Source organism: Anopheles coluzzii, chromosome X (genome assembly GCF_943734685.1).
Source record: "Anopheles coluzzii chromosome X, AcolN3, whole genome shotgun sequence".
NCBI lineage: Eukaryota > Metazoa > Arthropoda > Insecta > Diptera > Culicidae > Anopheles > Anopheles coluzzii.
The window spans coordinates 25,655,873-25,681,402 of NC_064669.1; the positions used below are offsets into that span (position 1 = coordinate 25,655,873).

Sequence of the window (25,530 nt, forward strand, 5' to 3'; positions counted from 1 at the left end):
TCGTTTCCGTCTCAACGTAAACGATTGCCGTCGAGGTGCACAATTGAATTCTTGTGACGACCTCTCCGGCTTTGAGTGTATCGATAAAGTCAATCACCTCTGAGCGGGAAGGGCGTCTCGCAATCCCCTCGTACACTAATTTAAAAGTGTTTGCCCTTATGGGCCGTGGTTTCATTGTCTCCATGACAATTCGTTCGCTCGTGTAGTGTCGATAAGTACTCTTGCTGTTAGAAAAAAAAAACACGTCTGATCAATTCAGCAGTCAAGAGCCAACTGGGATCAACACAGCTGATTGCTTTTGAACAATGATGATACTTTGTGTGGTATCCTAGAGTACAGCTAAGAGAATGTGAGGGAGTCAGTCAGTGTCGGACAACGAATAAAGCTGGATGTGCGTCCCTGTACAGGAGAAGAATGCTTGTGGTTGGATTAGAAGATATCACACTTTGTACTCCTTAATCGAAAATGGCAGTACTGTTATGGCATTATGACCAATATTGCCATGATCTGAAACCGTTGTGCACGGATTAAGCAATAGCGATCCGTCTTGACATGCTGTCAGTTTCGAATAAAAAGGAATGCGCAGCTCGCGCTGCGCATAATTTAGCGTCCAAGCTCCAACCAAACACATCGTGTTTATTTAATTTAAAAGAACATAACAGTACAATGATAACCCGTACGGTTTGCGAGAACTATTTTAGGAATTTATTTAACTATAAGCCACGATGCCATAACGAAGAAATATTCGAAGATTAATCTTCTCTAAATTGTTTTGATGTTATTATAAATAAAACGTAAAACTATGTGAAACAAACAGAATTCCTGAATTAATTCTTTTGCATTGTGTTGTGTATGGAACACCCTATGTATGAGCGGTGATGATTGTCATCGCTCCTGACGTGACGCAACCTGGATGCCGTCCGGATGCACCCCGACCTGGCTTCAACTAAAAGAGCTCTAGATCTATCAGCATCGTTGGCTCGTGATCTTCCACTCTTTTACTCTCCTCATTATTACATTCTTTTCAATAAAGTGAATTCAATACGCAACATTTTTGGTGTCAGAAGTGGGATCCTAACAAAAGGCGATCCAGTAAAAGTGCGATTAGGAATCTGATCCACAGAATTGCAAAACTGCGTATTGCGTGAATGAGAGAGACAAAATGGCTCCCATCGACAATGAAACAATGGCAACACTTTCAAGCATGATTGCGCGAGCCTTGCAATCCGCAATTGGCACTGCTGTTGGCCAGGCCAGAGAAGACGTCGCAGCTTCGTCCCAGCAAAAACTACCGCCATTTTCTCACGAGCCATACCAACGAACTGAAGGGATGTCTGTCGCTGATTATTTCGACCGGCTTGAATGGGCGCTCCAAGTCAACAACATTCCCAAGGAAAAATACGCCGACAACGCACGTGTACACATGAGGTCAGAGCTTAATAACGCCTTTAAGTTCTTGATAACGCCCAAGAATCCAGAAGAAATTCCATACGAAGAACTTCGCCAAATTCTACAGCGGCACTTCGACCAAGCGAAAAACAAGTTCGTGGAAAGTATCAAGTTCCGGAACATTCGACAACAGAAAGGAGAGACAATTGCCCAGTTTGTATTGCGGCTTAAACAAGGTGCTGCCTCCTGCGAATATGGAACTTTTCTTGACCGAATGTTAATCGAACAAATGCTTCATGGTTTCGATGAACGCGCAATTTGTGATACAATTGTTGCAAAGAACCCTACGACTTTCAAAGAAGCTTTCGACATCGCCATCGCTATGGAAGCCACACACAACACGGCTCGACAAGTAGGCACTGTTTTACCCGTATCAGAAACAACACACCGGCTTGGGTTTGAAAAACCGCGCACAAAACAACAACAACGCCGTATAGCACCTGCTAACCGTAACCAGCAGACGAGCAGTGAATCATCCGATCGACCACCGAACACATTCTACGAGAGCGGCACACAACGTACAAATTCCTGTAATGGGTGTGGAGGACAACACTTGCGAAGCCAATGCCGTTTTCGCACCGCTAAATGCAACAAATGCAATCGTAAGGGCCATATTGCAAAGGTATGTAGATCTGAACGGAAACTTTTACCAACTGCACAGGTTCAGTCGCAGCAGAACTCCGATATCGACGTGGTACAATCGCTACATTGTATCAACAATATGCCGTCCGTGAACAAGAAAATGCTTAACGTGAAGATCAACGGTTTTCCCCTGACGATGGAATTGGACACCGGAGCACCATGCGGCATAATCAGCGAAACCACATTAAGTAAAATACTGCCGAAACAACCGCTGCAACCGTCAGACCGCCAATTTTCGAGTTACACAGGACATCGTATCAACTGCATTGATCGCCTGTTCGTCCAAGTTTCACTTGGAACCACATCTAACAATCTTTTCTTATATGTTGTAGAGGGGAAGTATGACTCGCTTTTCGGACGCGATTGGATAGCACAGTTCACAAATGAGATCAATTTTCGTGAACTATTTACTTCAACTGTACCAGTAAACGTACTCTCAAGCATCGAACGAACTCGGGAACAAGCAGCTCAACTGTCGAAACTGCTCGAAGACTTGAACAATATCTTTAGCGACGTTCCAGGTATGCTTGTAGGGCCACCAACGAAGGAACACTTAAAACCCGATACCACTCCGATTTTCGCTCGAGCACGAGATGTACCACTCGCTCTTCGAGAACGCTACGCATCAGAGATCGACAAGAAACTTGCTTCCGGATTCTACGAAAAAGTTGAAGTTTCAGAATGGGCTTCACCGACCCAAATCGTCATTAAAAAGAACGGAGGTATTCGGATAACCGGGAACTACAAACCGACTGTAAATGCCAAAATGATTATCGACGAACACCCAATACCAAAAATCGAAGACATCTTCAACAAAATGAAAGGAGCTGCCCTGTTTTGCCACCTCGACGTAACGGATGCTTACACGCACCTTCCAATCGACGAAGACTTCCGGCATATTTTGACGCTAAACACATCGACACATGGACTGATCCGTCCCAAGAGAGCGGTGTATGGTGCTGCAAACATACCAGCTATTTGGCTGCGACGTATGGAGACAATCCTTCAAGGTTTGACCAATGTTGTCAGTTTTTTTGATGACGTCATTGTATTTGCGAAAGACTTCGAAGAGATGCTAGCAGCGCTGAACGAGACATTGGAGCAAATGCGACGAAACGGTCTTCGACTAAATCGTTCCAAATGCATCTTTGCGACATCATCCCTCGAATGCTTGGGTCATCGCATCGATCGTCACTGCCTGCATAAATCAGACAAACACATAAAAGCCATACGCGACGCTCCAACACCAACTACACCAGAGGAGCTACAATTATTTCTTGATAAGGCAACTTATTATACCTCATTAATACCCAATCTCTCTTGTAGGGCACGTCCTCTTCGAGATGTACTGCTTACCGATCCTTTTGAGTGGACACAAGCAGCAGAGAAGGCCTACCAAGACATAAAAGTTGCGCTAATTTCACCACAAGTGCTGATGCAGTACGATCCATCGTTACCACTGATTCTCGCAACAGACGCTAGCAAAGCCGGTCTCGGCGCTGTTCTCTCACATCGATTGAGCAATGGATCAGAACGACCGATCGCGTATGCCAGTTGTACAATGTCGCAAACTGAACAACGATACCCTATGATTGATAAGGAGGCTCTTGCGATAGTGTGGGCAGTGAAAAAGTTTTTCCATTACCTCTATGCGCGAAAATTCACTCTAATCACTGATCATAAGCCCCTTACTCAAATACTGCACCCAGAAAAGTCGTTGCCTACTTTGTGCATTAGTCGAATGGCCAACTACGCCGACTATCTGGCACATTTCAATTTCGATATTGTCTACAGGCCCACAAACCAGAATACAAACGCCGATTACTGCTCCAGAATCCCAAATGCGCCAACAGAAAATCAGAGCAATAGACAATTTTCACACGAGGGAGGAAATATGGATGATGAATTCGATCATTTTATTCTCAAACAGATTCAGCAACTCCCAATTAGAGCAGAACACATTGCACGTGAAACGCGCAAAGACATCCAACTAGGCAAAATAATCCAAGATCTTGAACACGGTAGAGACCTCGCGAGAATGCGTTATAAAGCACCCGAGGCAAAATATACCCTAACAGCGAACTGCCTGATGTTCGAGCATCGCGTCGTAATTCCGGCTTCCCTGCGCAAAGCCATAATGAACGATTTACATGCAGCTCACATTGGAATCGTCAAAATGAAAGGGTTGGCACGATCATATGTCTATTGGCCCGGAATTGATTCCGAAATCGAACAAACAGCTAAATCTTGCACAGAATGTGCACGACAAGCCACAAGTCCACCAAAATTCAACAAACACCATTGGGAATACCCTAACTCACCTTGTGAACGCATACATATCGACTATGCAAGTCCCGTGGCAGGCGCTATGCTATTAGTAGTTGTGGATGCATACAGCAAATGGTTCGAGGTAAAGGTAACCACATCTACTACAACAAACGCAACGATCAGTTTACTGGATGAACTATTCGCAGCTTATGGAGCACCAGTAACGGTAGTCTCCGACAACGGTCCACAATTTGCATCAGCCGATTTCACGTCTCACCTCAAAAACACAGGCGTTAAGTACCATAAGCTTACAGCCCCCTACCATCCGGCTACAAACGGCCAAGCAGAACGGTATGTTCAAACCGTAAAAAAGGCGTTGACAGCTATAGGTACAACAAAAGACACTTTGCAAAAGAATCTTAACACGTTTCTGCTACAATACCGAAAGGCTCCTCACACCGAAACAGGCAGTCCGCCAGCAAAGTTGTTCTTAGGTCGAAACATTCGCACGCGCATTGATCTTGTGCGACCACAAGATATCAACACACGGATGCATCAGAAGCAACAATCCACATTCGAACCGACTTTCCGTACATTCTCAGTTTGACAGAAAGTGTACTGTCTTTCTGGAAACCCACGAACGGACAAATGGATTGTAGGAGTCATCGAAGCCTGCTTGGGTGATCTTCATTATCAAATCAGATCTAACGGAAAGATGCTTAAGCGACATGTCGACCAGATTCGAAGCTTCCAAGGCAACGTCAGCTTCGAAAAGACCGATGAAGACGTACCTCGTCGACTGGACTTCTATGCGAACACTGAGACGCAGCAACCACCAATCAATAATGAAGCCAACGAAACAGCAACGTCTTCAGATGAGTCCATTTCATCAGATATTGTGTTTGGAACACCTATGAGCAGCCCGCAACAATTAACCTCATCGTCAAGCGAAGACTCACCACCAGTAGCCCGCAGGTCCCAAAGACAACGTCGCCCTCCTCTACGCTACTCGCCATCCTAGAGTGAACCAGGATCTTCATACAAGAGGGAGGAAATGTTGTACAGGCGGTCCCCGAGATACACGGTACCTCTTATACGCGGATTCGGAGATACGCGGTTTTCTAAATTTGACAATTCTTTGAGCAAATTGTACTGATTTGACACATCAATTGCAAATTGCCAAATAATTTCCGTTTTGATCGAATGTTAAAAACTTTTTCAAAAGGTTTAACATTGTTATATTCAGTCAGAATCATATCAAATAATTCATAAAGTGACTAAAACCGCCCCCTACTTGCAAAATTACTCGAATATTAGTGATATTTTAGCTGGAAATCACGAGATTCGACTTACGCGGAAATTCGAGATACGCGGTATTTTGCGGCCGTTTTCGGTCCCCAATAACCGTGTATCTCGGGGACCGCCTGTATATGGAACACCCTATGTATGAGCGGTGATGATTGTCATCGCTCCTGACGTGACGCAACCTGGATGCCGTCCGGATGCACCCCGACCTGGCTTCAACTAAAAGAGCTCTAGATCTATCAGCATCGTTAGCTCGTGAACTTCCACTCTTTTATTCTCCTCATTATTACATTCTTTTCAATAAAGTGAATTCAATACGCAACACATTGTATACCCGCTGTAAATTTTGTTAGGCAATTATTCTACAATTATTAAAATATGAAAATAACGAAAATATAACAATAGACAATAATTTGTGACCATGAGACAAAAATTGGTACCTTCGAGAAAAAAATTGATGCGCACTGTCAAAAATTGACGCCTTCGAGACAAAAATTGATGCACACTGTCGAAAATTGGTGACCTCGAGCCAAAATTTGACGGCACCGGCTGTAACAGAAGGCTATCTGACTAGGCCTTTCCGTTGTAAGGGCGGTGGCAACGCTCATCGGATGCGATTTTATCGGACGAGATTTATATGGGATTTGACAGATAACGTCGGACGTGCGATTTCGTCGTCCGACGTTATCTGTCAAATCCCATATAAATCTCATCCGATAAAATCGCATCCGATGAGCGTTGCCACCGCCCTACGTTCGTAGGCTGAAATTTCAGCCTGTCAGCTGTTTGCATTGTCCCCGTGGACAATTCGAGCAGTTTTTCTCCGGTTCCTCAACCCTCTCTGCCCCACTTCGCCCATGTATCTTGAATTGCTTGCAAGATTTCATATTGCCATCACTTTTTAACACACGGATGAGATTTTCTGCTTGGGTACCAACAACGATTTTCAATCCATATCATGAGGTATAAACACAGCTACCATGTATATACACAGTGGCTTACAAATGTATGCATGTATTGGTTGACATTGCAAGTGCGTCGGCGAAGGATTGACAAGTGTAAAGGAGCCAGTGTTTGAAAAACAAAGCAGAAGTGTATTAATCTATATTTTGTGCAGTTTTAGATCCAGATTATTTACGAGAGTACCATCAGCAATAGCTTCAAGATCATCCCAATATCAGAAGCGTCGTCGCTTTATGGAAGAAGTGGAGAGAGAAATAGACAATGAGATCAATAATATGGAGACTTCCTCACCTGTCATGGTTCCGGCATCGACGAGCAGGATGTTCAGTAAGTAACTAATACTGTGTTTTTTAGAGTACTATTATACATGGAAAACGGAATTTTGTCACAGTATATTGCCAATTGGTAATCAGCAGCTACGTTGATTCATATTCCGATAGCAATTTTAGGTTTTGCACCGCCATCGTTTCTGCATCGGTTCTGCACCGCCACCCACAATGGCAACATGACGTTTTTTATGTTTAACCTTACTTAGGAAATCACGTCGTCGTTTTCTGGTTGGCATTGTGAATCCAAAAAATAAGTTTATTTTTGCTTTTTAAATTGTTTTTAGTAAAAACAGACAGCCACTTGAATTAGCCAAACATCCATCGTGGGAGACATGATGATGTTTTGTTCTTTAACGATACATTAGTAGGACTTTCTTCCTTGCAGCAAAGCAACTTCCGAAGGCTACGTTGCTGTCTACTTCAAACTAGACCGCTGCGGGTACCTCGGCAGCGCTGAGACCAACATCCGTGGCCACTGCAGCTTGCTTCTCATTCTCAGCTTGCGTTCGGACGCGCCGAACAGTTTCAGGTTGCGTCTCTAAGATGGCCATCTCCTCTTCGTATTACTCAATGATCTGCGACGCCAGGGCAACTCGTTCATTGTCTCATGCTCCCTGTAGTTAAACCGTGATCCGCCTAGAAGCTTCGTAGATAAGGCTCCAGCTCTCGACCTCGCGACAGGTGAGGTTGGAGGGTGTCCGTCGAATCGAACCTGATCAACCATGACCGACACGCTTCTGGATTTTGCAGCAAAGCGCGGGCACTCCAACAACACGTGTTCCTCGTCCTCCGAAACGCCGATGAACCACTGAGAGTCCGGGGACGGTCGTGAATCCTTTGCTAATAAGCATTCTCGTAAAAAAAATCTGTCCTGACCTGTTTAAGCCTGTGCCTGGGCCAGATGGAAGGTCGTGTCTCCGTGTTAATGCCAGTCGCTGACGGAAGGTGCTAATTTCATTTCATTGTTAACTGTCTTTTTGTGCCATATATATGTGTTTAATTTAACTAATGCTATGTTTTTCTCTTTTGTTTCTTTACAGACGAATTGCATAGTACTGATAGCAACTTAGGTGGGAATGTAGAGTGTAGCTTTAGCATAGATGTAGATACTAACAATACTAACAATGACAGCGCTGCAACTGTTGACGAAAATAATTTGGATGATATAGAAGATGAACAGGAAGAATGTGCTGAAGATTTTTATGATGCTTATAACTATTTGAATGATTTTCAAAGTTTAAAAGAAGCTTTGAGATATTTGGCAATAATGGGTCATCTTTCTCGCAACTTTCTCAACTTGCTTCTTGCAATTTTAAGAAAATTTGGTCATCCTGAACTTCCTAAAGATGGTCGTACTTTACTAAAAATTCCTAAAGTTAGCCAAGAGATTCAGCATATAGCAGGTGGACAAATGTGGTACTCAGGGATAGAAGTTGGCCTTCGAAATTATTTTAGGAATCATGTTCGAGAGGAAAATAAGTTTTCGTTACATATTTTTATTGATGGGCTTCCTCTCTTCAAAAGTAGTGCTACACAATTTTGGCCAATTCTTTTTAAAGTAAAAGAAATTCCCGATTGCCCGGTAATGATCGCAGGTGTATTTTGTGGTCAGAAAAAACCTACCGACTTAGAGCCTTATTTGCGACAGCTCGTAGATGAATTAAACACTTTGCAAGTAATAGGCATGCTGTTTGGAGAGAAAGTTGTAAATTTTTTTGCCAAGGCTTTTGCCACCGATACCCCTGCGCGGGCCTTTATAAAATCGGTAATGTACTTTCCGGCAAAACATGGGTGCACGAAGTGTACTCTCGTTGGAGAGTTTGTAAAACCGGAGCGCAAAGTAATATTTTGTTCACCACAACCTGCTCCACCACGTACAGATGAAAGTTTTCGACAAAGACACGATAGAGAGCATCATAAACAAATTCGATCTCCTTTAGAAGAGATTGGTGGATTAGATATGATCAAAAGTTTTCCCACTTCTGATCGACTTCATCTTATCGATATTGGCAACACTCGTAAAATTTTGTACGGCCTTTTTCATCATAAATTTCTAAGTTTTGTAATATGGTCTAGTGAACACAAGAAAAATGCCTCTCACTTTTTGATGAAAACGAAACTACCTTCTGAAATACATCGACCATTTCGATTCGAGGGTATATCATAATAAAAGTATACACTAGTTTTCATTACAGAGTTAGCAGGGAAAGAAATTTGTTTAATCTACAGGAAACTTCATTGTAGTTTTTTATTGAACAGATCAGCACGAATTGTCGCATGTACATTCATTTAATAATAATTGTAAAAGTTAGTGAAAAACACCAAGAGATTCATTTCATGTTTGTTTATACTTTTTTATGTAAACACAATTATTTTTAGTAATTTGGACTTATTACTATGTTTAACGACAATGCCAATCTTTAAAACAAATTATCCAATCAACCTGTTATCCAGTAAGTAGTGTAACATCCACGACAGCTATAACTAAAATATTAGAACAGTTGATTGATCGTATGGTATCTTTTGATCATTCCGTACAAACACTAATCTCCAACATCTATTTTTTTTCTAATACTGCTCAACGTGTTACGCATCCCATACGAGGATACATCGAGGAAAAGTTATCCCCTTACGTGACACGACACGACGTGACTGCGCTTAATATGGCATTTCTTCCAGTCTTAACAGTTCCGCTTGTTTTTTAAATAAGAAGTAAGTTAACATTTATTGTTTCATTTCTTCATTTCTTTATTGATACATTTCAATTACTATTGTGTAGGATTGCGCCCTACACTAGATTACCTTAAACTCGCGATTCGAGTTTCAAAGGGAGCAAAAATCAGCACGATACCAAATACACCTGAGAGCGCTGACAAGTGTCAAGTAAGAGCTACCCGCCAAGGACTCTGTACAAGATTTGCCAGCTGGGTGATTTGAAGATATAGAACAATAAATTCTGACTCCACAATCTGTGCTGTTAACTGAATTCTGCATGTATTTCTTGGGGTAGTTATTACAAAGTGCTGTGTTCCGTTAGCGATGTTTACCTTTTGGGGTTTGTACGCTGGCTTAATTTCCCCTCTTTCCGTTAACATACAAATGTTTCCTTATGATTAGCCAATACACCACCCTTTGACCCCATAGTTTGCATAATTAACTATGTAGATGGCGCTACTGTGAAGTGTGGAATAGTTGTGTTAAGGCCTCGAGATGGCGCTGCTCTTGGTTTTACGGCTTACTTCGCGTATACAACAAATTGCCTACATTTTGGCGCATTTAAATCCTAAACAACTATATTCAGTAATAATGCAATCTTATCACTTTTTTACAGCTCTTTGGAACATTGCTCATAGAAAGGATTTATTTCGTAATTCTGTATAATGCATTTACACAACTCTAATAAGTGAGTATTATTTCATTTGAATTCTTTTTTGATAATCCAATTCTAATTAAATAGTTCATCTAGATTATAACAGAGCTTCCACTAATTTTAAGAACTATAATCTACTTATCTTCTACTATTTACACACTACTTGATCTCGGCTTATGGCAACTAGACTTATTTATGAATTTGTTTCCTTTTAAATTATCACTATGATTTAATTTAAGCTGCATCCAATCTTTTAATATCTTATCCTAACAATTTCCTCCTAATTCTTGAATAACTAGTACTATATTTTTATATTTACACAAAGGTATTTTATCTCCTACTTTTGCTCTTCCTGTCCACGAACATTGCAGTAAAATGTTAGGCCCTAGGATCAAATGAAGAGCGTCACAAGCACGTTGTTTAAAATCGCCCTCTGCAATATTTAGTTTCACCCATTCCACAAATTCATCTCGGTACTCTTTTTTTTCAGCTTCTCCTCCAGAGCATTCATCTCCTCAATGGTCTCTACAGTGCAAAAGTTTGGCGAAGGGGTTTTATCCGTGGGGCTCAAGCAGGTGTTTTGATTCGCCAACAGTTGTTGCATCATCCCGGTCAGAACATCGAGCTTGTTGTTCATCACATCGTTCTGGACCTTTAGCTGAGCTACCATTCGGCGTAACATCATGCATTCTTTTGCCAAATCAGTTGGTACTGGCACGTTGTTGTTTTTGTCCTCCATCTAAAAAAGTTCGTTTTATATAGTTTCATAGAGTATTTAAACGTTTCCTATGAGTATTGTTTTACCTTGTGTATGCAAATCTATATCGACCAGTTAAGCTTTTTTTGTCAAACAATGAGAAGCTCTACACGAAGTGAAACTAGTGAACAATACAATCTCTTAAATTCTTTGAATTCAAACGTGACATTTCATTTGGCGCCGAAAGAAAATTGATATCACAACTACATACATAAATACCCTCGTACCTCACCAATACATGTATATCAAGGTCGGCGCGCGTACACTCACACACTCGCAAAAGCCTGTTCTCATATCCCCTAATTTTACCCTCAGTCCGAACAAAAACGTCCTCATTTTTTCATATCCCAGGGTTCGGTGACACAAAATTAGGGAGTTGTATGCAATTTCGAGCACTTGTTTGTCGAGTGGGGTATAGCAGTTTTCGAGCAGCTATCTAAGTGATTATACAGTCGTTGCCACCTAATTTTGGCTCTAAGGCATCAATTTTTGACAGTGCGCATCAATTTTTGCCTGTAAGGCATCAATTTTCGACAGTGCGCATCAATTTTTGACTCTAACGCGCCTATTTTTGTCTGTAAGTCATCAATTTTTGACTCTTGTAGGAATCACGACAATTTTACAAGGTATTTAAGCAGATTTTGAACAATTGTTATCCCACATCTCATTAAAAATACAAAAACTGTATAAATTGATTGTTTCTTGCGAAAAAATGATGAAATTTTAGAAATTTTAAAGCTTTTGTTTACAGCTGAAAATACATGCCAAATATTTTTCACTCCATTAAATCATCCAAAATTGGCAAAACATTTGTTTTATTTTAAATTCTATCAATAAAATTATTCACTACTTAACTTAATCAACCATTTCAGAACACACAGTTTCAGAAATTGCGTCAAATTTTGTAAATAAAGCAATTGACTCACAGTCAAAAACTGATGCCTTCGAGTCAAAAATTGATGCGCACTGTCAAAAATTGATACCTTCGAGGCAAAAATCGTGACACGTGCCTTTGAGACAAAAATAGGTTAGTTAGAGTCAAAATTTAGCGGCAACGACTGTAATATACAGGTGGGCTTATCCCAAGATGTATGAATTTTGAAGGCTGATTTTTATCGCTGCTGCTTCTGAATGAGAATTTTAAGAGTGTTTTGAATATTCGTCAAGCCTAAAAAAAATTGTTTGAACAAAACTTTTCACCAATCCTGCCAAAAGTGATATTCAAGTTTGGTTATAAAAAACATGCTATGAGACCATCTGGACCATCTGGAGCCATGCAAAAACTGACTAGAATCGTGAAGGGCCCCAGAGATAGATAAAAACAGTGAATTTATGAGTTGTGCAGAATACTATTTCACATCTTCTTTTTTTAATTTTTATTAACACATTTTTGCACGACTTATGACGAAAAAACAAATTTATGGTCATACCACGACTATAAAGACACTTCGAACAACAGGTTTTATGTGCTAAGTAACGCATTTAAAAATCGTTCAAAACTATAAAGATCATATTCTACAACGGTTTTGAAGAAATACATTTTTGAACGATTTTAAAAAAATGTTTTTAAACTTATTTTTAAGGTTTTATAAGTTTTATAAGAGTAATTATCAAAATATATTTTTAATATAAAAAAATTTCACAAAAAAAATTCGGCAGAAATGATTGTTTTGAAATTGCCATGAGAACCTTTCCAATTTTTCAAACATCGGTTCAAAATTGATTCGATCAAACAAAAGCGACACAAAAAGCTCAACAACGATTTTTTAGCAGAATCTAAATATTTGCTGCTGTTACATACATAGTTAAGCCGGTCTCGTAGTATAGTCGTCAACTCGTACGACTTAACAACATGCCCGTCATGGGTTCAATCCCCAAATGGACCGTGCCGCAATACGTAGGACTGACTATCCTGCTATGGGAGGGAATCAGTTAGTCACTGAAAGCCAAGCCCACAAGTGGTTACAGGCAGGCCTTGACCGACATCGGTTGTTGAGCCAAAGAAGAAGAAGAAGAAGAAGTTAAGTAATGTAATCCTAGTCTGATATTTTTTTTCCTCCCACCACCCACTTCACCATCGATGTTCTCTTAGACCGCTACAAAGACGCCGGTAGCCTCCGATTGTAGAGTTTAGTCGTGAATTCGTTAGGTAGTTTATGAGCCTAAATAAGGACTGGCTGAATTAGTGATGTGGTATTTACATGTATTAGATAAGTATTTGTAATTCCGGAAAGAATATGTGCAAAGAGTAATACTCTAGGCCCATTGCAATTGAAAATCGTGTTCATCTGCAATTCCTCCAAAAAAATTAGGGGCGCCTTTGCAGCGGTCTAATACGGACGTCACACGAAGCGTAAACTCAAAAATTTTACGCTTGATTTGTATGGGAGAGCGTAAACTTCCTGTCAAAAGATTATAGGGTTGTATGGCTAAAACCCAGTTTACGCCAAAGTTTACGCTTCGTGTGACGTCCGTATAAGAAAAAATCGATGGTGACGTGGGTGGTGGGAGGAAAAAAATGTCGGACTAGGATTACATTCCTCAACTATGTATGTAACAACAGCAAATATTTAGATATTTAGGCAATTTCAAAATAATTTTGAAAAACTTGTTACATACTTTGATTTGCATTTTCAAAACAATCATTACAGGCGAAAAAAAATGTTTTTGTGATTTTTTTTATATTCAAAAAATATATTTTGATAATTACTCTTATAAAACTTATAAAACTTTAAAAGGTTATAAAAACACTTTTTAAAAATCGTTCAAAAATATATCACTTTAAAACTTTTGCAGAACGTTTTATTTATATTTTTGAACGATTTTTAACGATTTTTTTAGTTAGCATATAAAACCTGTTCTTCGAAGTGTCTTTATTAGGTGTCTTTTTTGGGCACAATCAGAAATTTGTTTTTTCATCATAAGTCGTATAAAAACGTGTTGAAAATGTAAAAAAAAATTAGAAGATGTGAAATAGTATTCCGCACCACTCATATATTCACTGTTTTTATCTACAGTATCGGACAATACAGTCGTTGCCTCTAAATTTTGACTCTAACTCACCTATTTTTGTCTCAAAGTGTGTGTGTGTGTGTGTGTGTGTGTGTGTGTGTGTGTGTGTGTGTGTCTGTGTGAGTGTGGTAGTAGAAATAGAGTGTACAGGCGTCCCCCGAGTTACGACCCCCTCGAGTTACGACGATTCGCAGATACGACGATTTTGATTTTGACAGTTAAAAGTTGTCATTGACAAGAAATTTATGTATTTTTCTGAATATTTGGGCTGATAACCGTTATACATACATTTCCAAAGATTTCACAACTACCCTATCTTGAATATCTTTATTTTGTATGGTTTCTTTAAAATAATTATTACATTATCGAACATTATTTTAAATAAAATACGCGATATCATTTATTCCAACTCTTCCATTTCGGTTATAAACTTTATATTCATAGATATTCGACATACGACTTTTTCGACTTACGCCTTGCTTTGGGACATTTTTTCGGTCCCAAATACAGTCGTATCTCGGGGGACACCTGTACTTTTTAATGTGTATTTGCGAGTGCGCGGGTTTGTGTCTGAAAAACGTAGCTTGCCATGATGTCATATTGCGTTGAAAGTATTGCGTTCTGATGATGTGTGTTATCATGTGAAACAGCGTGCAATCACACTTGGATAAAAGCTAAAGTTTGCATCGACAGCAGCGCTTGTTCCTCGGACGAAAACGCAGGTGTGCTGTTTCATGAATTTGATTGCGACAGCGCTGCGAAATGGAAACGCGCACAACAGCAATGAACTCGGCATTCCCTTACAGGTGTTTCTCCAGTGCACGTCATTTAAAGGCCTGCATGCATCTCTGCGTTGAACGTTGTGTTCGCATGTTAAACTTTGTGCGTGCATTGAGCTGGCGCGCAGTTGTTCTTTTAAATGGGCGTTTTGTTTCATGAGCGCGGCAGTATTCGGTTCTCGATTTAAATGGGTAGACACTCACTCGCTTACTCATTGATAGTTTTTATCCATACGCTTTTTTCGCTGCTCTACAACGATGTAATTCTTCAAGTATAGAAGCAGAACGCAGGCAGAGCACGGGATCAGCCGTGTCCAACTTTTTAACCAGCGCGTTCTTGACGGTCCAAGCAAGCAATTTTTGTTCCAATGGGTCGAGGTAAACATTGTACCGATTATCAGCGCCATATCATAAAGCGAATGGCGGCTGCTGGCATTAAGCGCAAAACGATCGAGTTCGTAATGGAACAATCGCGCATTTTTGTGGCAAACGCGCTTCGGACAACCGAAACGTGCTTGGACAACCGAAACGCGCTTGGACAACCGAAACGCGCAAGTCAACCGGACGTCCTCAGAAGACCACGGCGAAAGAAGACCGTAAAATTGTTAATATATCGAAAAAACACTGATCGCGAGGGCGGTGGTCCTGCTTATAACATCAAAAACCCAACCCAAAACACAAAAAAACTACTAACAAATCTATCCAGAACGACATACTTGTGACACAAACACACACCAATACACACACACACACACACACACACACACACACACACACACACACACACACACACACACACACACACACACACACACACACACACACACACACACACACAAACACACACACACACACACACACACACACACACACACACACACACACACACACACACACACACACACACACACACACACACACACACACACACACACACACACACACACACACACACACACACACACACACACATGTACACACACACATACACACACATGCACACACACAAACACAAACACATACAAACCACACATCCCAAGCGCCACAGATTAAGCTTAAACGACTGGAAAATTGAATATCCATAGATAAAAAAATGAAAGCTCCACAGCTTCATTGGTTTGATCAATAGATGGCGTATTACAACTCATCATTATATTGCTATCCTTTTCTTGCAATGTGTTTCGGCAAGTTTCATCTTATCATGACCTATACAACCTTCTAACTTTCCGAGCAAAAATCTATATGAATGGTCGTGTGGTCAGATACGTGGGTATCAACACCAACGACCATTATTCGAATCTCACTTGCTTCAGTACTGGTGGTTTCTGTTGGAGTTTAGTATTTAAACAAGCGTATCGCCGTTCTAGTTCTAGCGATGCATAATTTCAATGCGACACCATACAACAGTACAGAGGAAATGAGAAAACTCTCCTCCAAGCGATGAAGCTCAACTGGTTGGGGTATCCCACCAACAGAGTGCGCCACCATCTTTTTCGCTATTTTTAGAATGCATGAGTCGTTTGCCGTCTGCTAAACGAAGTCTTTCTATATTCCGTTTAGGTAGAGAACTTGAGTCGTTTAGAAGCCGTTTAGTGGTCGTTTAGTGGATTTGTGGCACTTGGGATAAACCTGGCCCAACGGGTGCATGGTGCATTGAAAAAACCAATGCCCTATCATTATGTCCGATACTGTATCTCTTATGGATTTTCCACAAATCGCGAAAAACGACTGTCCATACTTCTTCTTCTTTGGCTCAACAACCGATGCCGGTCAAGGCCTGCCTGTACCCACTTGTGGGCTTGGCTTTCAGTGACTAATTGATTCCCCCCCATAGCAGGATAGTCAAGTCCTACGTATGGCGGCGCGGTCTATTTGGGGATTGAACCCATGACGGGCATGTTGTTAAGGCGTACCAGTTGACGACTGTACTACGAGACCGGCTACTGTCCATACTAGGCATGTGTAAAATGAACGAGAATCGCACCGTTCGAACAGTTCGGTAAAGTGCACGAAAGAACGAGATTCTTAACAAAAAGAACGACCAGGACCTTTGGAAGAAACTGACTACACCGAACGCGTTCGAACGTTCCGTTCAATGTTCGACGGCACACATAAATGTGGTAATGAAACGTGCAAAATCATATTGCTTTCTCGCTCTTTCTCGCACCGTGCGAACGGGTCGTCAGAGATCAAAATGTACCCTGTTGGTGTTGAAATCGTACCCATACAACTCAATTCCTCGAACGCCGTCGAATTTGTCCAGCAGTGTTCGATCTGTGTTCTGTTGGTGTGTAAATCGTACCTACACAACTGAATTCATCGAACGCGTTCGATCTGATCGGTTAGTGTTCGATCTGTGTTCTGTTGGTGTGTAAATCGTACCTACACAACTGAATTCATCGAACGCGTTCGAATTGGTACAGCAGTGTTCGATCTGTGTTCTGTTGGTATATTAATCGTACCTACACAACTGAATTCATCGAACGCGTTCGAACTGGCTCATGTTCTGTTGGTGTGTTCGATCTGTGTTCTGTTGGTGTGTAAATCGTACCTACACAACTGAATACATCGAACGCGTTCGATCTGATCCGTTAGTGTTCGATCTGTGTTCTGTTGGTATATTAATCGTACCTACACAACTGAATTCATCGAACGCGTTCGAACTGGCTCATTTGTGTTCGATCTGTGTTCTGTTGGCATGGAAATTATACCTATACAATTCAATAGATCGAGCCCGTTCAAACGGATTAGCCATTTTTCGCGAATGAACTGAACTGAATTGATTGCGCTCATCATGTTGATCCATATTTAAGTAGTTTTTTTTTAATAGAATCCTTGAGTGTGTATAAGGAATGGGGTACAATATATGCAGGAGACATTTTTGCTCGTATTAGTTTTTTACATGCTAGTTTTTGGTCGGTTTTGCGATGGATTGTGTTGACCAGACAGCCGAGTGTTTAATGTTTTTAAATTATTGGTTTCAACCGCAGAATGAGTACTTCTTTGGCTACAGTATGCGTCTATGGTGGGTAAATGAAAAAGATAACGAGCGTTTTTTGTGAATAAAAACCCCATGAAACAAAGAACGAAAGAATCGTCGTTCGCGTTCGGTTCTTTTTGGTGAGCGAACTAGTTCGTTCGCGTTCGGTGAAAAGAATCGTTTTGCCCATGCCTAGTCCATACAGTTGTGATAGGCGCTGTATATATCCTCCTACTTGAGAGTGTCGAATAGTTACATCATATTTATTAATTTAATTTCTTGTTGCGTTTACTTACAGTGTACTCAAAGCAAAGCGTTCGGATCGATAAGCGTCGTGTAGAAGCAAGAGGCTAACGATAAGAAGGGTGGCAAATAAAATACCGAGGTAAACACAATAGGGAACACCAGTCCCTAAGTTTAACAATTTGTATGTGAGAAACTTCATGTAGAAAAAATGAGTAACACACGTTTTTAAACTTTCACGACAACTGCAAACAATCGTGGATGTAGATGTTGCCCCTGTGACGCTAATATGGCGATTGGTAAAACAGTAGTCTTAGTTGCCTTACAAACGAACATTGTAGCAGTTTTATTAGAGAAGATGCTCGCTATATACTTAATTTCGGTTAAAACATAAACTCATTTCACTTGCCGGTGTAAAGAGAAGCTGATTGTCGGTAGTGACGAATTTATGAATGAATCATAGGTATTATAATTGAAATCAGTATCAGTTTAATAGACAATAGCTAATTCGGCGATTTTCATCTAAGGTTCAGTATAGCATGCTAAAGCTGGAAGTTTCCGACAGTATCAATGAGCTCGTAAATCATTTTTGAAATGTGAACATCAGGTATTTATTGTTTACCGAATGGAAAATAATTATCCTCTTACGATTTTTTTCGTATCATGAGTGAAACGCAGGACCGAAATGAGCTCGTTGTATGAGGATTCACGATACACGAACCCTTTTCCAGCTACGATTGAATCTCGTTCCGCTTGCATCGCGTGCCGCTTATGCCGTATGCCACTACGATCGAACACGGGCTGATAGCCTGCCCATGCCCGAATGCAGAGCCGATAGCATACGATTCTATCTTCACCATTAAAGTAAGAGGGATACGCTTATACCCCGAACGTACCCGAAAGGTATGCATGCTTCACTCATCAGGATCTAAAGGCAAGGACGGGCAAAAGAGACACAGAAAAGTTTCCTCACGGCTACACATGTTCTCGAGATGCGTTGTCTATGCGTCCCGCTCGGTATCACTGCGGCATATATCAGGTCAGCAGTACAACTGCTGCTACCTGATACGTACACATGTGTAACGAACACAACTATTCGGTTGGGCTCGATAAACGTCGGGTGGACGCCGGAACACAAGGGCGTCATGACTTTGTATGACTTCGGCTGTTTTGGACCTCACGTGTGGACACTGAATACGGCTGAATCGGCTGCCGCTTCCATCGAATTGTTGACAGTTAAGCCGCCGGGCCATGGAGCTTTTTCATGCTGGGAAATATTCTAAATTACTTATTTATGTTTCTCAAGCACTAAAAATTTGTTCTCAGAGCCGAGCCCGTGGCCGGTGTCAATTTTTCTCACTCTGTGAAACTGATATTGCCACTCAAGCTTTATTTGGAGCTTTCATAGAAAATAAGTTTTTATTTGTTAGATCGCTTATTTTTTAATCCTTTTCCAATAGCAAATATTTAAGGTATTTTTTTGACGTCCGACACATTTTTTTTAAATATTGAAGGTATTTTACCTACAAAAAAAGCATATTTGCTCATGTTTCAAATAGCCCATCGCTGCATCGTCAACTTTTTCAGAGATTCTCAAAACGATTTTGTGTCGATTCACAATCGTTGAGAAATTCACAATGAATGCCTATGAAAAAGAGCGTTGAGAAACCACATGGCCATGCGGCCTTAGATGCCTTTTAGAAATCTAGCTATCTAATTGTTCTGTATACCAAGATATCTTCGTGAGGTTCTAAGCTTCGTTAAAAATTTTGCACATTAAAGGAATTTATGCTATAAAACTGAGTTTTAAACCCGTATTAAATAAGTCAAAATTTGCGTTGCTTTTGCACATTATCATTCTCCAGCTGCTAAAAACTCAATATTGGGTTCTTTCCGTTTCTAGATCGTATGCTGAAATGTCAGTTGTTTGTATTTATAGCACTTTTCGAGCAGCTATCAAATTGGCTATGATATTCGGGTGGGCTTATCCCAAGGTGTATGCATTTAGAAGTTTGATTTTTATCGCTTCGACTTCGGATTGCGAAAGCTGGTATCGTGGTACAGTCGCGAGTTGGCGACGACTTACAGGGTTTTCATAGCCAATTCGATATTGTAAACTAGTTATCGATTTTCGTCAAGTGTGACTTTGGCATCGCAAACCCTCAATTAGACGCTGTCAACTCTATTCTGATGTTGTAAATTATGAAACGTCGTTGTCAAGATTGAATCCAGCGTTCTCAGTTTTTTTCTGGAATTAGGTAGGAATTTTCAGGAATTAGGTAAAATAACATAGTTTTATAATAAATTTTTCAGTTACATGAAATATGTGAGTTATAATCCTATGGTTACGGTTTGCATTTATTATTTTAATTTTTTTAACTAGGTACTTATTTTTATGCATCTAAATACGAAAAAGTTATCTCAAGTTATAAATATGTTGTAAATAAGCTAATATAAATAAATTTCTGTATTTTTTTTCTCAAATTTGTATCGTTTTCCTGCTTGTATAATGTATGCCGTCAACATTGGTTTAGTAATTATTAAGTAACTTAAAAATTATTAATAAAATTATATTATTTTACTTAATTATAATTATTTACACAAGACACAAACAATTCTTCTTTATGTTTTGGCCCCAAAACAATAAAATCCTAAAAAAAATACCGAGTACGCCGGATTCAAACTTAACAACAACTGTTTCATAACAACGTTTGAACAACAACTGTTCTGTTTACAACGTTTACGAACGCCAAAGTCACACTTGACGAAAACCGATAAATAGTTTACAATATCGAATTGGCTATGAAAACTCTGTAACAACATACTCGTCATGGGTTCAAGCCCCAAATGGAACGTGCCGCCATACGTAGGACTGAATATCATGCAATGGGAGGTAATTCATAAGTCACTGAAAGCCAATCCCACAAATAGAATAATGTGGCCTGAAAATCGCAGGTTTGGGTGTGGTTTTGTATGGAGTGTTTACATGATTCAGGCCTCCAACTGTCAAACTCCATATAAAAAGCTGACTAGAATCGTGAAGGGGCCCATTAACAACAAGCGATTCAACCGTAGCGGCACGCATTCAATCGAAGCAGCTTGCGATTCGAAGCAAGCGGCACGTGATTTGATGCAAATCGACGCGAGATTCGAATGTACCTGGAAACGGGTGTATTATTTATTTATATACGCATTGTAAACTTGTAGGTCTTATAAATATCTTCCTATTTTAATCATCTAAAAAGGCTTTTGCGAGAATTTGAAAATGTTTTTTCGCTAAGTTCCATACTGTTTCTCAAGAAAAGTGCAATTTGTTCGAATTGCACACCTGTGTTAGTTTATTAACCTATTTTTTTTTTTGCATATGTTTATCACTTCATAACTCATTCATTTCCATTCAATGTAAGTTACCTATGGTTATTCAGGTCAGTTATTATACTTGGATTCTCTCGGACGATTTTTCATGTAATTGATGCAAATCGAAAGATATTCGAGAATCTACCATACTGCGGGATTCTCGAAGAATCTAAAATTTGTTTGCATCAATCGTTTTGAGAGAGCATTACCCTCAACCTTCGTATAATATGATTAAATTTTTTTGGCACCCAACTTCATCGCGCCTCCGCAAGAACTAGTGCGATGTGCTCGTTTTGCTTCCAATTCACGTTGCCGCTGTATTTTTTTATCCTCACGTTTTCGGCGAGCTTCATCCATTTTAGTATTTCCTGTAATTGATGTTCAAAAGATTAAAAAAAAATACAATATTATTAGATATGCATTGAAAATAAACCATACGTTATAGAATCAGGTAAGCCGAAAAAAATCGTTACACACAAATTGACAGCAAATGCTAGAAATTCAACAAGTCAAATTCAGTAGCATCCATGTTGAAAATAAAGTTTAAGAAAACAACCACCAAGCCACTGCTAGGAATGTTCAATGCGCAAATTTAAAAACAATGGATAGCAATTGTTTCCCTTATCTTACTTAAGTTCTACTATTTTTTATTCTATTTATTCAATTTCAACTGAATGGTTTTAGTATTCGTTGACTCCCCACTTGCATCTCATTTTTGTTAATCAACATTCTTTTGTTCAAAGCAAATTCTTCAAGTTCCTTTTTCTTACTGCTGAATCGTGAAGCTTCAATATTTTTCTTTTTATATTTTTTTTCGTTATGTGCATGCCAGCCAACTTTGCTTTTAACAATAATTCCTTTCGTGGAACAAACTTCTCTAGATCAGAGGAGAAATATTTCATTTAATTGATAGTGTTTTTGATGGTAGGTGCTTGTTATATCTGAGCTACATTTCTAGCAGCACTAGAGCTGTCACACGCTAATTGTTTACACACAGATAAAGAACTAACTATCTTCTAAACACACCGGTCACCAGATGTCGTCTATGTACACTGGTATCACTTCGGCTACCGTTCTACCACAATTAAAGAGAAGAAGTCGAACTACAAGCACCATATTTTGGTGATAGAACTACAAATACATTCTTAGAGTTAAAATAGCAGTCTTGTGTACGGTTTTCATAAATTCCGGTTCCGCTCAATCTACAAAAGATATTCATACACTACGACTAGTTTCCATAACCTTACTTCTAATTTTCGATTATTTTTTATATGATATCGGTCAGTATTAGACGATATATGATATTGGTCAGTATGAGACGTTTGTTTGTGGTTGTAAAAACGGAATTTTGCAAATTTTCAATTGTTAGCATGTATTTTGCATAAGAGTACGAACAGGTATTCCCCGATATACGCTATTAATGCAGACCGGAGGCAATAGCGTATCTCGAATATTAGCGTAAGTCGAATTTCGAGGTTTTCAGTTCAAATTATAGCTAATTTTCGTAAAATTTTGCTTGAATTGGTAGGTTTTAGCCACTAAATTAGTTATATGATCTGATTTTAACTGAATATTATAATTTTCTACCTTTTGAAATGGTTTTTCAAATTCGACCAAATAGGAATTTATTTCGCATTTGACATTCGATGTGTCAGATTATAACAATTTGCTCAAAGAACTGTCAAATTAAAATATAGTGTATAGCGAAATCGCGTATATCGAGTATAGCGTATAGAATTTCACTGGTAGCCTCGCATCAGTTTTGCTATATCAAGTGCTATATTTGTGCTATCATCTGCGACAGTTGTCATATCACAATCTTCTCGTAACAGGCAAAGAGTGCAGATGTGTTCTAACTCGCGCTCCTCGACTGACCCTTATCAGCGCAGTGCAGAATTTCCTATTTCTATGCAGTGCAGTGCTGAAAAGTGTTGTTCGTGTTTGGTGTTTCAGGCGTTTTGTACTGTACAGTAGAGCGTGGGAAAAACAGACTTAGATATCCTTTTACGTCGTTCGTTGTTTTCACGGCGAGACGTTACAGTAAATATCTAAACATATTTTAAGAACTATTCCAATGAACTTTACGTTGTTGGTTTGATCCCCCGTACATATTATCTCAAACCCATGCTTTGCCTGAAATGTGCTCAATATGGCTAATGCTGCAGGCGGATGTGTTGCTCCGTCGCAGCGCCCAACGCCGGTGCTTTACACCGAGTCGGGTATATTTTTCCTTCGTCGACCGGAGAGTGCCTCCAACTATTTAGAAACGAGCGATTCTGAGGTTTGTGTTCCAATACGCTTACTTTATTTAGGTTTTCATCTCTTATCTGCTATTTAGTTGCTGAACGCATATAGGTTAGCTAACTGTAACTATAACTATTTTGATAACAAGTTTTATTTATACTTAATGCGACATGTACCTATGGTTTATGAATTGCGTAAAGTTACTTCCTCGTTTGAACTGTGCGAACGGTATACTACCTGATTATGTTTGTTGCGTTTCTGAAGCGCGCGCTATTGCTTGAGCCGTGTTTTGCTTGAACTTTGTTTTAACTTGAAGTGGTTTACTTCGCTACATCCGCATTTATGTTTTTACTTCACAATGAGGTCATACGCAACAATGGCCATACCAGGCTAATGCGGAACCTCACAGGATTGCCACAATTGTGGTATCCCTGCCCATGGTGAATGTATTGCTCCATTGAAATGTGGTAATTGCAAAAGCAACCACAATTCTTTTGACAAATCCTGCCCGTTTTATCTCAAGGAAGAGGAAGTCATGAAATATAAAATTTATTACAACGTGTCTTTCTATGAAGCACGAAAATACATAAATTCCCTGCTACATAAACAGAGCGCAGTTCAACAAAGGCACACTCTCGCTCAAGTTGTGTCCCCCAATCCATAAACTAACGTTGCCCCTTCCACTAAACCCGATTCTAGATACGAAGAAATTACCAATCTTAAATAACTAAATGAAGAACTTTTGAAAATACTCACTCCATCTGTTGCCACCCTTGATCCAAAAGATGAAATTTTTGCCCAACTTAAACAAGAAAATGCTAATCTAAATACGAAAATTGATCTACTCACAGTAACTATTAAAAATATGCAAATCGAACAAACCAAATTTATTGATCTTTTTAATCAAAACAAAACCAATAAAGTTGAAACAATGGACCAATCCGAAGAGTCTGTCTCTCCTTGCTCCCTCTCTCATCTGGACGGAATCAAAGCGACCTCTTCAAAGGCGTTTAAAAACGATCTGAACTTCCTCCGAGGAGAAAACCTCCCTCCCTCAAAAAAAAACCTTAACAAAAAAATCCCTCATATCTCCTATCCCTATTCCTTCCTTCTCCGATCAACTCCGAGGGACAGGAGCTCCTTCTCTCACCCAATAATGCCCCTTTCATCGAGATGAGGCAATCAGAGAGACATACAATTTCTAAACCATAATGATCACACACAACACACCTTCTTTTTTAGCAACATCAAACATTTATTCTCCAAATTCCCATCCTCTGTTAAATAACAATACGCCTTTGTTTGCCATGTCCTGGAATATCAGGAGCATGAGCCGTAACTCTGATGAACTAAAAATTCTGATTACCCGCCACAACCCAACAATAGTTGCTTATCAAGAAATAATGACCATACCAAATCAAAACAATTCTCCATTCAATAACTATTCCTGGTATTTCAACCAAACACCAACCAACATGCATCACTCTGTTAGCATAGGCATACAAAAACACATACCATCTAACCATATTAATAACTTGAAAACATGAAAAAACTGTAAAATAAATGTTGACGTTTTACGAGGACCATTGTCTGCGAACAAACGGCCTGCCCACGCCCGAAAGCAGAGCCGATGGCATACGATTCTATCTTCACCATTAACATGAGAGGGACAGGGTTTATACCCCGAACGTACACGAAAGGTACGCATGCTTCACTGATCAGGATCTCAAGGCAAGAGGCAAAAGAGACACAGAAAAGTTTCCTCACGGCTACACATGTCCTCTAGACGCGTTGTCTTTGCATGACTTTGCGTTTGTATGACTTCGGCTGTT

General features: G+C 39.8%; 2 protein-coding genes and 1 long non-coding RNA gene across 12 annotated transcripts in view; 1 reads left to right on the forward strand and 2 right to left on the reverse strand.

The window, feature by feature from the left end:
- Window positions 1-726: 726 nt before the first annotated feature.
- On the forward strand, window positions 727-15,702 carry LOC125906640 (uncharacterized protein K02A2.6-like). Of its 5 annotated transcripts, none has more exons than XM_049606361.1 (4): window positions 727-7,901; window positions 7,997-9,668; window positions 9,736-10,359; window positions 10,817-15,702. In XM_049606361.1, exon 1 carries the CDS (start codon window positions 1,163-1,165, stop codon window positions 4,964-4,966), a length of 3,804 nt encoding a protein of 1,267 aa, XP_049462318.1. In that variant the 5' UTR covers window positions 727-1,162; the 3' UTR covers window positions 4,967-7,901; window positions 7,997-9,668; window positions 9,736-10,359; window positions 10,817-15,702. The 5 variants fall into 5 exon arrangements, with proteins under 5 accessions (XP_049462318.1, XP_049462313.1, XP_049462317.1 ...); XM_049606356.1 differs by having other exon boundaries at window positions 10,288-10,359; XM_049606360.1 differs by having other exon boundaries at window positions 727-7,637; window positions 7,707-7,901; window positions 7,997-10,359.
- Window positions 10,357-25,530, reverse strand: part of LOC125906812 (uncharacterized) — a 64,757-nt gene continuing 49,583 nt past the window's right edge. The window contains exon 2 of the long non-coding RNA XR_007452162.1: window positions 10,357-16,080. This is a non-coding gene — a long non-coding RNA (uncharacterized LOC125906812). The remainder of the gene's footprint in view (window positions 16,081-25,530) is intronic.
- LOC120961219 (N-terminal kinase-like protein) overlaps window positions 21,254-25,530 on the reverse strand; it is a 45,392-nt gene continuing 41,115 nt past the window's right edge. For 5 of the 6 annotated variants that reach the window (XM_049606553.1, XM_049606546.1, XM_049606551.1 and 2 more), the window contains exon 14: window positions 21,718-21,822. Coding sequence is in view for 1 of the 6 variants with exons in the window: in XM_049606557.1 (XP_049462514.1) it covers window positions 21,686-21,822 (137 nt within the window). In the remaining 5 variants the exon portion in view is untranslated. Of the gene's footprint in view, window positions 21,823-25,530 lie in introns of all 6 variants that reach the window. The other variant, XM_049606557.1, reaches the window with a different exon arrangement.